The 14,068-nt window shown below is 44.0% G+C and overlaps 2 protein-coding genes across 3 annotated transcripts in view; both read right to left on the bottom strand.

Annotated features, from left to right (window-relative positions):
* Window positions 1–7,271, bottom strand: part of LOC113164651 — a 66,928-nt gene extending 59,657 nt beyond the window's left edge. The window contains exon 1 of the mRNA XM_026364038.1: window positions 7,159–7,271. The gene's annotated coding sequence lies outside the window, so the exon portion shown is untranslated. The remainder of the gene's footprint in view (window positions 1–7,158) is intronic.
* Window positions 7,272–8,366: 1,095 nt separating this feature from the next.
* The window catches only part of kcnh2b (potassium voltage-gated channel, subfamily H (eag-related), member 2b), a 179,576-nt gene continuing 173,874 nt past the window's right edge, over window positions 8,367–14,068 (bottom strand). For both annotated transcript variants that reach the window (XM_026362964.1, XM_026362965.1), the window contains one exon: window positions 8,367–13,942. In XM_026362964.1, coding sequence (XP_026218749.1) covers window positions 13,544–13,942 — 399 coding nt within the window. In that variant the 3' untranslated portion in view covers window positions 8,367–13,543. The remainder of the gene's footprint in view (window positions 13,943–14,068) is intronic.

The raw sequence follows: 14,068 nt of genomic DNA, 5'->3' as shown, positions 1-14,068 counted from the left end.
GTGGGAAGCAGACTCTGTCCATCATGACCTATCAGAAGAGCCAAGTTCTCTGCGTGTAAAGTGAAGTCCAACACCCACAGTACAATAAGTAAGAGCCACTAAAACGTTTCTGTAACGTGAGTTTAGAACACTTCCCTCTGTTATTTTTACGTTGTATCTTTGCTGATACCTAGATGTTTTTATACTGCGTATGTGCGTCCTGCTGCTTTCACATCCACACTAGAACAGAGGGCCTGTGTGAGGCCTAAGTGAAAGAGCTAGTGTTTGACCATGTGTGTGTGTGTGTGTGTGTGTGTGTGTGTGTGTGTGTGTGTGTGTGTGTGTGTGTGTGTGTGTGTGTGTGTGTGTGTGTGTATCACTGCTGTGTTCCTAATAGAATTACTGATTACTCTCAGGATATGTTTGTATAATTCAGCAGTCAGAGAGACAAACAGGTAGTCATGTCCACACTGTCCACGTCCTCCCCTCTCCTTCTCTTCTCACACACACACACACACACACACACACAATCCCAGGGACTGAATGACTTCCCTTTATGTCCTCGTGTTCTCGCCTACACACAGTCCAAAGCATAGACACAGTATTTTTTTGGGAACTATGCCCTATTGTTGCAGAGCGAGGCTTTACACATCGCGATGGAATGCAAAGCAGCATTCAGCACTCAGACGGACAGAAGGGTCAACTCTAATCCCAAAACAAACCCTGTCACATGCAGGTAGTGGACACACACTCACCCAGGACCAGGACATGTCAGAAGGTATTCAGTAGCATGTGTGTATACACTGCTGCTCGGTCCGCTGGCCCAATACAAATCACAACAAAAGTAATTCACTGGCCTGTTGCTCCTGAACCTGAACGTGAACTGTGAATGCTTCACATTCCTGATGTCTGTTTACTGTTTCCCAGCCACATCTCCATTCCTCTTCATATTCAGATATTACTAAATACTATATGAAGCTAATCTGAATACATAATGATATTAAAAGGACAGTGAACAGTAAATCAACATTGATTACTGTCCTACTCTATAATATAATACGGGAACTCACATAAATAATCCTACTTCTAAACATTTGACACCCAGCACAATAAAACAGGGTTAATGTGTTCTTAGTTCTACAGCAGAGGTCAGATCTGTGTCCTCTGCTCATGGATTTATATTTGACAAGGTGCAGTTTAGTGCTGAGCTGACAGTCATATACTGCAGTCTGTATGATGCAGGACAAAAATGGTTAAAGGAGCAAAAATAGCCCTGAGAACTCCAGAAGAAGCATCGAGGAAGCAGCACACATTTTTCTTCTCTTCTCTGAATATTTACAACATTGGAAAATATGCTGACTTGCTCACACACGTAACCTCAACCTAGCAGCTGGCACCGACAAGCACTAATGATTATTCTGCTCTGAATGTGGGCAAACACAGAGTAGAGAGTAGAGAGTCCTGAGGCTTGAGCTTGAAAGGTTTAATTTGGCTCTGAAAAGGTGACTGGACTGTCCAGCTGATTGTTTCTGTCTATAAATTATTAGAAATATTTATTTGTTGCCATAGACCTGCTGATATGTGCTACATACTGTACCTCCTGTGTGCAGCTTTTCTGTGCTTCATATTTCACATATATTCAAACCTTTTCTGTCAAATGACTTCCTGCTGGCTGTCTGTCCTTTTCTTTGGATTAAGTTACTCTGAATTATTGAATTTAGCATCGAGCAAGCTAGAATCACACCTCATTGTGACCTCACAAAGCAGTTAAATTGCAGTTATATTTAAGGCCATTTTAACAGTGAATAACAAGAACAGATTTAAGTACTGAACTTACAAATGTGCAGTGAATAAAACGTACAGGAAAACAACTTCATAGTGAACATGTAGTTTGTATATTTCACTGACTATTTCAAACAACTTTCTCAGGCTTCCTGCCTTCTTATGTATAAATCACGCCTCTTAACCACATGTATCCATCTACAAATCCACCCATCTCCACAGCCTGCTGTATAATTCTCGGCGGCGCTGACCGGCAGTAGTAAAGCCTGTTTGCTGACACACTGTTCCAGCTGCTACTGTTGTGAGGGGGGATTACAGTGACCGCTTCACTCTGTACCATCCCATTTTCGCTCCCCGCTCTCTATCCCTGCATCATTTCATTCATTCAATCCGCCACTGTCACGCAATCTCAGACTCCACCCCTCCAGCACCGCCACACATGAAATGAACATGAACATCTGTGTGTGTTTGGCTGCCTACGGTGCTTCAGAAAAACCACATGATAAATCAGAGGAGGATGCGATGGATCGCCCCGTCACTTTAAACAACTACTAACTTGACTTAATTGAAAAGAATGTGTTCCCGTTTGTGTGTGTGTTTTGTACGTGTACTCTGTCAGGCACAGGTTCACTCTCTGGTTAAATTAAATCTATTTCACCTGATCATGCAACACTGCATTTCTGAAGATGAATGTTGCTTCAACATGTTGCTCATCTCTGTCCCGTGTGTTTTATCATGAATTCAGACTTGCTGTCAGGTTATTTGATGCTCAAATTCTGTTGGTTATTATTGTGTTGAGGCCCGGTCATACCTGCATTTATACAGTAAAGTAGGATGATGAAGAAAAACAACAACACGTTGTGATGACTTCATGAGTGATGTTAGGATTTCACAGACAGATCAGCCTGGATATAGACTGATAAAGTGACTAGCTTCATGCAATTGAAGCACCTCAGAACAAGAACAAAGAACTTGAAAAAGTCGCGCTGGGTTCTGGGAAATGGGATGAAGTACATTGTACAATTAGATCATATAAGTCATTAGCTGCATGTCTTAATTGTTTTATAGATGTCGGTCCACATCTAATAGCTTGCAAAATCAATAATCAGAGATAAAATATTCATTAGAACCTGAGTCAAAGTGTAGATTTTCGATCTCCTTCCTCTTTTCCTCCTTAGAGATTCTTCTCTTATATCACACTAAATCACAAGGCCATACGACATTAAAAGACAATAAATACTCGATGGAACAAACACAACCTCCAATCTGACGAGGCCCTTCTGAACAACTACTGTAGCTACGACCTAAATATTTGCTAAAAAAAACAGGAGGTTCCCTGAGCTTATACTGATGCTTCAATGCAAAATAAATTAAGCAAAGTCCATCCTGTTCAGGAAATCAAAAGTCAATACTGCCAGAAAGCTTTAGAGGCACTAATGGAGCTTTTAACCATTGTGTTGTTGAGAATTAATTACTAGTGATCGGAACTGTTTATACTTAGTCGATTGAGCAGATGGAATCACTAATCACATGACAGTCAGCCAGTCCTGTACAGTTAACAGGCTACATGCACATTAAGAAACTACTACTAAACCACCTCACCAACAGGGCTCAGAGGCAACTATTTCAAGAATTGATTGTCTCATTGTTCCTTTATCGGGGAAACATCCGAACATCACCTTGTCTCAGAATCTGGATCTTATGTGTCTCATTTCACAGTAAAATCACTGACATGTTACCACAAGGACAAAGGTACGATTACAGTTTTTATAACTTTATGATAAAAAAAAGCATGCATGTTAAGTTTGGACAGTAATGGGCCAGATGGTGACAGGGGACTTGTTTTTCACTTCTTAAATGTTCATTTCCTCCTAATAAGGCCCCTGGTGAATGCAGCCTGCCCCGTGAAAAAAAAGAAAGTAAATTACAATGCAATAAGTCTGAGTGGCTTAGAAGAATGATCATGTAGGACAAATAATATGGTCCTTGTCCCACATTCAACTGCCCTGAGTAACAACATTGTGTTGCAGCACAGGAGCACATGGACGACATGTTTCCTCTGCTTCCAGATTCCTAGACAGAGTCAGGGATGGTGTATCCTGCTACAGTGAGGCCGACCCCAACTGTGGAGCCCAGATCAACTTACCAGCACCTCTGCTTTGAACCCGAGTCCCCCCTGACACACGAGGTCAAACAGCTGCAAAGCACTGTCTCACACGTTTTCAAAAAACACACGTTTGAAGGTGATCTGTGTGTGGTGTCCTGATACGGTGTAGGAGAGAAGGAAACCACAGCAGATTATCCATCGTGAAACCAGTTTGTTGTACGAGTCTAGCTGCAGCGCAAAGACGTTAAATGGCCCTCAGATCCAGTGAACTGACTTTTCACAGTCCAGGAGGAATTCAGGATCTCTCCAGCTGAGTAACTCTAGGAACCTGTTGGTTTGCTTAATTACTTCCTCCCTCCCTTCCTTTCTTCTCCTCCTCCTACTATAGTCATGGTTTCCTGACTTACCCTTTCCTTACATGATTTCCTCCTTGAGACACCCTTCCTTCATGGCCATTTATTCCTGAGTTGATAATTGTCACAATATGCATTCAGTTTCTATAATGTATGTCACACTTACTCATGTGTATGTGTATCACAGACAAAGAAAAAATGCTTATTCAAAAACTGTTGACTGCACAAAATTATTTCTATTTCCCTGCCCAGAACTTCCTGAAAGAGAGACAAGGTAGAGCGGGTATGCTCTGGGCTATGGTCGGCTTTTTTATTTAAAGAGGAGCACATCCAGAAAAAGGAAAAACTAATCATTCCTTTCAAAGACAAAGGATATAAAAGCAGAATACAATAAATAAACATCTGCTCTACATCCATCCTTCAAATGTTAAAAGACTGATACAGAGGAGTGACGCTGTGACTAGTCCAGTGAGTCTGCAGGTATGAAATAACTTGATGACTCCTTCGTCTGTGTGCTGATTTATCTTTTACTATTAGTCCCTGACCAGCTTTTGTTTTGTATGGGAAACTAGACGACCACTCGCCTCGTCCACTCTACAATTCCACCAACAGAGTTTAATTTCAAGGTTAATTTCAACAATCAATTTTGGCAAACATGCTGACATGCTTTGTTTTGAAAGGAGTAGCACAGCTTCTCAAAATCCATGTTGAGCTTTAGTAAATGTCACAGAAAATCAGTTTTAGTTGACTTTGTGGCTTTAGTTGCCACTTACACAGTGGGATACTAAATGGACTGACACAGCACAAAGCAAAGCGGGCCATTGTTGAGTTATTTTACCTTTGCAGTGCAGAACACAACTGTCTACAAGTGTCCACATCCATAAAACTACTGAGAGCGCCAAGGCAAGAGGCTACCGAGCATTAAACTTAAGCCAGAGTTGAATAGACTTAGACAGCTGTACTGTAGGAGAAAGTGAATAATTGGGCTGATGTATATTTATAACAGTGAAGGAATTAAACAGATGTTCTTCTTCATCTGTGGAAATAGCAGTTCTTAGCAGCACCAGACCTGCTGCGGTTATTTTTTTATGAAATGCTGCAGTAAATGCTTTTCAAGGTTGTTTCTCGAAGCCTTCAAAATAAGAGTCTCTGGTGGAAAGGCCTTTTCACTTTGACCAGAAATGTTTCTGTACACACCCAGTAAGGAGCTAACAGCATTTTCAGGTGGGATTGAATCCCTGAGCAGCAAAGCGTGTGTTTCATCACTCGCTGGAGAAACTTTGACATCACACAGAGATGCTGTAGCTGTTAAATTCAGCAGCTCAGGGACAAGTCAGTATGGCAGCAGTCAAACATGTGACCTGTTTGATAACTGTCAACCCTGTGGCCTAATACCTGATCACTTTGGTGGGCTTACAGAGAGGCAACGAGCAATGAGACATTTGAGAGATGTGACTGGATCAGGTCCATAATGAATTCAGGGCCTTAGATCAGTCCCACCTCTCCCCACTCAGTAATCTGGCTGTGGAGGATTGGAGAGTAATCTAGATAGAAGGGAGGGACACAGGATGGGAGGGAGGGAGTGGGACAATCCTCTCTGCTGGGACTCCTCTTTATGTTGTCAATGTCTGTGGCGCGATGTACCATGATGCTCTGGTGCAGGTGTCAGTTCTGATGGAGACCGTTCGTTGTTAGATAACAGAGTGTGGCGGGAGACGTGAATCTTATATAACATTCAGCTCAAACGTATCGTGATGCTCTGACGTAACCGTGTCCATATGAATCACTCTGAGCACAGCCGACGTGAAAACTGAATAAATGTGTTGAACGCCGCCATCAATGAGTGTTGACTCACGGCTTGTTGACGTACAGATGTATCCCATGAGATGGTACAACACGCCCTCATCCTTCCACTGCAGCTCAGCAGTGGGTTTTCTTACTAACAAGACAAGACCATATCCACCAAGTCACACTGCTGAGGCCTCGTATTAGCTTTAGATACACATTTCTGCACAGAACAACACTTGTGGATGTTGGCTCGCGTCACTTTCACTGCAAAGGCCCAGTCATGCTTTCTGTGTCCATGTGTCTACCACAGCAACTGTGATGTCAATCTTGTGATCTTCCCATTCTGGGAGGATCCAGATGAACTCTCCAAAGCATCTGATTGCAGGCCGAAAAATCAATGTCCACAGGGACAGAGGCTTGTAACGCGTATGACAGCATCACTGACCCTGTTCGTGTGAAGCAGTTTCACAGTTGCACTTAAATGCAACAAACCTCGACTCGATGCTTCCGTTGATGTTGAGCTAAATCAGCAGCGCTGCAGATGGTAAGGAAATATAACAGTGCTCCTCCAGATCTGACCTGTAATCAAACTGCCACGACAAACACAGTATCGCACCACTACTCAGCCAAGCAACTGTGACGTTTTGGTGAACAGTGTGTGTGTGTGTATATGACAACAGTGAAAACCCCAGCTAGCTTGTGCAACTTGCCGCCCGTGTGTGACAGTGCAACTTCACTGTGCGCACCCATGCCGCCTCAAGCGCTGTCGGACAAACAGCGAGCACCATATTCAGCCTGCGACAAACACCCACCTTTGCAGGACGCGGGGGGGGGGGGGGGAAAGTGGCTAGTCCTGGAGGAGAAACAAAGGTCTGTGACTCCCAGTTAACACACAGAGGCCGAGCACGTTACGTCTGCGCACCCCTCCCACTGCGAGAGAGTGAAAGTTTCCGAGGAGCACCTGAAGGCAGCACTGTCCTACAGCACCACACCGTCGCTGTGATGAGCGCGCGCCGCGAGATTACTCATCCAAAATCACCGTCGTTTCACTGCTACGCGGGCTCGAGCCGGCCGCACGCTCGCTGCGAACAGCTCGGCCTCGTCGCACAGCGGCTGAAACGCGGCGTGTGAACTTCGCATCTCACTCACCGTTAGTTGTCCGCGTTTCACAGTTTGTCGGGACTCTCCGAGCGTCGCTGTCACTGCTGCGGTCCGCCCACCCAACACTGGAGCTCCGCGGGCTGCACGCTAACGTGCTCCTCCCCGCGGAGGCTCTACTCCAATCACGCTTCGAGGACACCGACTGGCTGTTATTAGAACCAATTACAGCCCAGCTAAGCTCTGAATGACAAGAGGATTGTCCAACCGCAGCTGTCCCACCTTCGGCAGGCCCTCCGCCCTCGCTGTGTGGACCTTTGACTGACACCGCGTCCACACAATGGAGCAGTTTGACTCCTTTTACGGAGCCGAGTCGGTCCAATGGCTGCGGGAGACTGAGCTCTGGAGACGGACACGGCCCAGGAAGACGCCCTGAGAGGAGCGGAGTGGATGGAGACCGCCCAGATGGACATGACACTGGGATGAGAGGAATTCTTCTACTATTAAAAAGAGTTTAGTCACAATGACCTCAGATCACGTTCACGTACATGGAGACAGACCAGGGATCAATCGATCACTTAACATAACATAACATAACATAACATAACATAACAAGTATTGAACAAACCCCCACAGTTCGTTAACTTAAAGGAGTCATGCATGAATGCAGGTGCTGCTCTGCTCAGTCTGTACATGTCCACACTGCGTGTTCACAGGGACGTGTTGAACTGATTCCTCTGTTTCTCCCACCGATCACAACTTTAGACGCCACACAGGCCGAATGTAAGTTTCTAGTGACACCTGGCGACACCAGCGGCCAACCTCAGTTCCTCTGCTGCACCATCTGTGTGTGATGTGGCACTGTGGGCTTGCGTAACGAACCCCCCCTGGGTTTTGCGCTTTTTACGCACGAAGTCATACAGTTAGTTGGGTAACGTTTGGTGCACATGGATCCTTCATAACTAATGCTTGGAAACTGCAAAAATATACGTTTGTCTTACAAGGAGTTTATGTCACAGCTACTGGGGACTTCTTCATCTTGTCTTATGTTACTATTCATTTATACACAGATTAACAGTCACACAGTAAAAGTAAATGTAGTCTGAGGCTCCCCAGGTTGAAGTAGCTCTAGTTGTGCTTATAATATGGTTCATAGTGAGTATGGGGGTTGAGTCCAGGAGGTTGATCAAGTCAGATCTTCTACAACAATTCCTTCAAGACTCACAAGAATCAGTCCAAACATGATGATGTTGCTTTCAAAGAGGTTTATTGAAAGAAATATTTTGAAATGTTATAAAGTTCAACCACTGATAATGCGATCACATAATCAGAACCTGGAGCGTCACCATTTTCCCATCTTCCTTTCTTCAACATTGATATGAATAATCCAACAGACAGCCCAGCATTATGAATCTATGATTAACTCACGTTTCCCAGGCTGCCACAGAGCACACTTTGCTATTTTCAAAACATTTGGGAGAGTTTCCTGAGGACATCACACCGCTCAGTACTTCTCAGCCAAATGTGTTACCAGATATTAACACACCATACACTGAAAAGTAAGATGTGGTCGCTCAGATGTGTTGAGAACAGTTAGTCTTCAGTCTGTAAGTTGTAATATATCAGGTGCACATGATTTAACGTCCAAAACATTAGTGGACACACAGCTCAGATAAAGTAAATCAAGCACTTCTCAACATTTCAGAGACAATCGTGTCCAGGACTGCCACACATGCATCTCTCCATTACAGTGGTTTGCAACCAAAGATACAAATATACAATATAATATTGTATCGTCTAGGATCACTATAGTTGCAGCTATTCAGTACCCCTCTCTTCCATGACCTGGAAGTAGTATGTAGATATATGTATATATAAATATGACTCTCCCGTAACCCGGAAGAATTCAGTGTTTCACTCTACACACAGTTTGCAAGCATACAGCAAAAGTCGGCTGCTTAACACGTCAAACCCTCTTAGATTTTCAGTGCAGCATGCAAGTAAAAATGTGCACAATATTTTAAGTCTTTAGCTTCATCACCCTCATTACCTCTAATATCCATCCTCATCATCGTCACATCCATTGTCACCAGCTTTTTTTCCCCCAATAAGGTGATTAATTAAATAAGAAATTAGAGCGGACTTCATTTATTCAGTATATTTTCCTCTATAGTATTCTGCATTTCAAAGCATGCCAAAGAAATGGTTCAGTTTCTGCATAGTGCTGGCTATACGAGTGCCAAAGAATTTGATTCCTTTACAAGTAGTGGAAGTAAATATGTACAGGCAAAGAGTGACAGAGCAGATCCAGTGTTGTGTAAACGGTACCAAACCTCCCCTCCCGTCCCAAGTGCTCAAAATATCTACAAATACAGGACCCAGGTCTGTCGGAACTCATAGAAAGTTGAACAGAGCTGAAAAAGAGCTCAGCAATATGGAAGAGCCATTAAGGGAGGTGTGTGTGTGTGTCTTGTGTGTGTGTGTGTGTGTGCTGAGTTTCTCTGTTTGTACTGTACATGTGTGCCAAAATTCAAAAGGGGAAAAAACACCCGAACACCCCCCTCCTCCCCGTCCCCCACTGTTTATTTTTTCAAAGTGCACCCTCTACTCCTATAATATGCAGTATGCATTACATAAATGTATTCTATAGCATTGAATAATCCACTAAGGTGTCACATACAAGGTAAAAGAGTCGACAACAACCACATTCTAGTTTTGAGGTCATAGTTCTGGATGTTAAGATACAGTTCAGGCCACTAGGTGACTGTTATTGAACACTAACAAAAAGACTCGCTACAGTACGCGAGATGGCAACGAGAGCCCGTATCTCTCTGCACTGCACTGTAAAGAAGGAAAAAATGGAAATTCACTGGTTAAAAACTTCAATAACACCTGCTTCACTTTGTCTTTGACAGGATTTTGTTATGGGACCTTGTTCCAGGTGGCACCAGTCACGTGAGAGCAGCTAGAATTATACTTTTTACAGTGCACAAACCGTTTTACAGTGACTCTCTGGACTCTCTGGATCTCTCGCTGCTCTAAAATCCACATTTAAAACTGCAGTTTCGGTCAAACCATCGTTTTCAGCTAACATTCATGTTGTTTTACTTACAAACTGGGAATTACATGTCGATTTCAAATGTCACCAGTGATCGTTTGTTACAGCATCCTCTTGCTTTGGTTCGATACTCGAGTTAAACGCAGTCTGATTGCTGCACATGCAAACACATGATAACAGGAGAATTGGGCCATGTGCACAATATGTGCAAAGTGTGGCTTTGTCTGCATTTGGGAATTAAACTGTTTATTCATCAAATCCTTCATTCCAACCTTTCATCAAGCATCCAGACTCATAAACAGTGAATAAATATTGAGAGTAGTTGCACAAGTGTCAACTTCAGGAACGAAGGACACGGCCACGTGGGGAGAGCTGTGTTTACACAGTAAGTCTTCACTTGCTGTTCATCAAGCCGAGACGTCGTAGCTACAATCCACAGACACATAGAATAATCCTACAACAAATAAATTAAATCGCTTTAACCAGCAAGCAGCAAAATACAATCATAGCAATTCTGCATTAAAGGGAAATTCCACCAAAATGAACGTTTAGAAATTTCTGATTGGTTGGTTTTGACTTCTGAAACAAAGGAAAATGTGACATTAGTAACACGTTCCTGAGTCTTTATTAAACAGCTGTACTGTTTAAAAAACAAAGAGAGAAAAATGAACAGATGTGCTTAAGCTGCTACGAGTCTCAACTACTTATTACTTACCTACCTATTGCACTTTAACAAGCTTCCACTCTTCTGTGGTGACTCCTCATTGTGTGGGACAGAAACGGTCTGTCTGTGTAATTTAGCAACGGGGAAGACAATTAGGCGATGTCACAGGTTTTTATTATCTGGAGCCCTCAAAGCTAAAAACTGGATTGATTCTGTGGAAATCTTCACTTATTTCAGCTCCACTTTAAGAATGAAGCATTGCACCGGCTCCTGTCATCAATCTGTACATATGCGCCCGCCCTGTAAACTCCAGACTGTGCTCATCTTAACAGTAGCACTGCTGCAGACCTCCTCTCCCAGTGTTCACCTGCCGACTGCTGGATATCTATTCTGAAAACTCAGAACATTTTTGCGTACAGTAATTCTTGTGATTCTCTTGATATTATTGGATTCTGAAGGAGCATAATCTTCTCATCCATCCTGCTCACTGACCACACACAGCAGGGCTGAACTCAAAGGAACATTTGTAAACAAAGAAAATCATATTACTGACTGTTAAGGTGCTGTCTTCTTCACGTGCACGGTGGCAGCTGAGGTGTTGCACTGCTTTGATGAAGCTCCACCTTCCACTGAAGTGAAGGAATAATATGTTGGAGCCTGGACCAAATGTGATTTGCGTTCAGTGTTCTACACATCACCGTTCCCTTGTTTGATATCATACAACAGGCGGAACAAACAGTTTCTGCACTTTGCCAAATGGAACCTGAGCAGTGATAACTTAGAAACGTTCTTGCTTCTAACTAACTGTGATGTTTAAGGTGTAAACTGCCGTCGTCCTGGACGCTGGCACGGTGTCATGTGGATCACGTTTTCTAGCTTACACGCTGCGTTTCTTATTGATGTGAAGGGTCTAACTCGCTAAGACCAAATCTTGGTTAACGGTCTGCTGGTAAACACCTTCACACCCCAGAACCTGCGTCGGTGAGCTGGTGGCTGGCAAACGAGTCGCGACACTCATCACGTGTGTATGTGTGGAAAACCAACCCACAAATGCTCATTGTGAAGTCTTCCTCAAAAGGAGTTGGCAATGTACGTTACAATTTCATTTGAACTGAGCACTGTTGAAAGCGTTTCCACAGACTGTTATCTGGACCTTGTATATGTGTATATCTACATTGTAAAGGGTTTTTGTTTGTGCTGAAACTCTGTTGTTTGCCTGTGTAAAAAACAAAAAGCCATTAAAACTAGTTTAGGGCAAAATGAAAACATTAGAGTCCAGTGATCCTCTACAGTGTGTGAAGCAAACATACTAGGCCATGCTTTGCTGACTAGAGGACACAAACACGGACAAACACACGTAAAAAGCTTTGGACCTGAACTTCTCACACACACATAATAAGATTAAAGCACGCTCACTCTTCTTGCCAGTGTTTGCATATTGTACTGTACATATAGAATAATGGCGCATTCGGCTGGTCATTGTAAACTGGCAAACTTGTATATCACATGACAAACTCGTATGTACAAGGTAAAAGCATTCTGGGTGTTTTCTCAGGTGAAAAAAGTAAGGACCAATGAAATCTGAGGTAGCAAATTCAACTATGAAAAACCAGATTCACTCAGCTGTTCCTTCTGCGCCTGCTTTGATTCCACGCTAGAAATCGAGGCGGGCCCGTCTCGTGTCACTGCTGACGTCATCATTTCCACGTTCTCTAAACGAAAATCACAACTCCTCGCTCGTGAACTATGTAAGCTGGGATTTCCTGCTTGTTTCAGTATTAATTAGCTGTTTTTGGTGCGCTGTTCTCGCGGTAAACGTGTAAGTTTGCCAGTTTACCTGTGTGAGACACCACCTAAGCGTGCCATGTGTTCTTCACTCACCAGCAAATCTGTACATGTTTATGACAGGGCGGCTGATATGTTCATCGAGAAAATTCATGGCTTTTAACCCTCCAGTTCCCGCCCCTGAGGTGCAAACCAGCTAATCCAGTGTGCTCTTGAAAGGGGGGAGTGTAGTTCCACCTCTCGGGGCAGGAGAGCAGGGGGGAGGAACCAATGACAAAAGGGGACAGCAGGTTTCCTGTTAGGCCAGCTAACACTACTATTTACCAATCAGTCTGTAAGTTTATCGGAAGCGCCACGGACATAAAGAATAGCATAATCAATATATCAATAGGATTTTCAGTGCAAGACGTAAATGGCTACTTGTTTCGTCGTCATTCTATCCGATGCTGTCTTTGCTTGTTCTGGTCAGTCATCCAACAGTGGATACAGCAGTAAAGGGATTCTTCTACAGGTTAGCAGTCGTTCATGTGTGTGAAGCTGGGTCACCCCTAGCGGATGACTGAGAGGTCCAGACCAGACTGATCCGGGTTGACCTGGACTGTATTCATTAAGAGGCAGAGCTCCTCTCTGCTCCGCTCGTGGTTTTGGTTAACGGTTGTAATCTTGTGGAGTTCAGAAAGCTCCAGATGTTTCATGAGGAGAGGGGGTGGGGGGCATAGAAAAGAGTGGCTTTCTGAGACACCCCACCCCCGCCGGCCCAGCTTCGTGATCTCTGAGCGGTGTCTTTACTTGTGAGGTCGACGGTGAAGATACAGTAGCTAAGTGCCATAAAGGGTTCTGGTGGTGGGTACATTAGGAGCAACTGCAAAATCAAACATCACTCTCTGTATCCTCCCTCCATCACACTCTCCTCCTCCTTCACCTCTTCCTTAGCTCCCCCCTGGGTCGGAGCTGTGTCTCTCGGGTGTCCGTGAATCCAGGGGTGTCTGTGGTTCTTGGAGGGACAGCCTCCTTTGGGTATCAGGATTCAAGGCAAGAGTCCCTGATCTAGCCCTGATGCATACCCCTGAACCAAAGTCTAACCCTGCTCCTAAGCTTGAGCCCACTGCAGCCCTGCTCTCTGACTCCAGCCCTAAACCTGAACCTACCACAGGCCCAGAAATAACCCCAGCTCCAGTCCCCAGCTCCAGCTCTAGATGCTGCCCCAGGTTGTCCAGTCCAGAAGGGGCAAGCTGGCCCTGGCTGGTGTTGATCAGAGAAGAGTCTTTATTCTGCACAGAGTCAAGAGGCTTTGCTGGGAACTCCTCGAAGTCCTGGGAATCCAAGATCTGCAACAAAAGAAATCTGGTGGTCAGAGGTCATTATTCAGACGTTTGAGTGTCTTCATTCTTCTACATGTATATGCAAAAACATTTCATAAGGTTTTATACAGTAGTTTAGAACATAGTGAATAT

The sequence above is a fragment of the Anabas testudineus genome, chromosome 2, assembly GCF_900324465.2.
Source record: "Anabas testudineus chromosome 2, fAnaTes1.2, whole genome shotgun sequence".
Lineage (NCBI taxonomy): Eukaryota > Metazoa > Chordata > Actinopteri > Anabantiformes > Anabantidae > Anabas > Anabas testudineus.
Note: the sequence above shows the minus strand (reverse complement) of the source record. Positions and strands in the feature narration are given on the sequence as shown.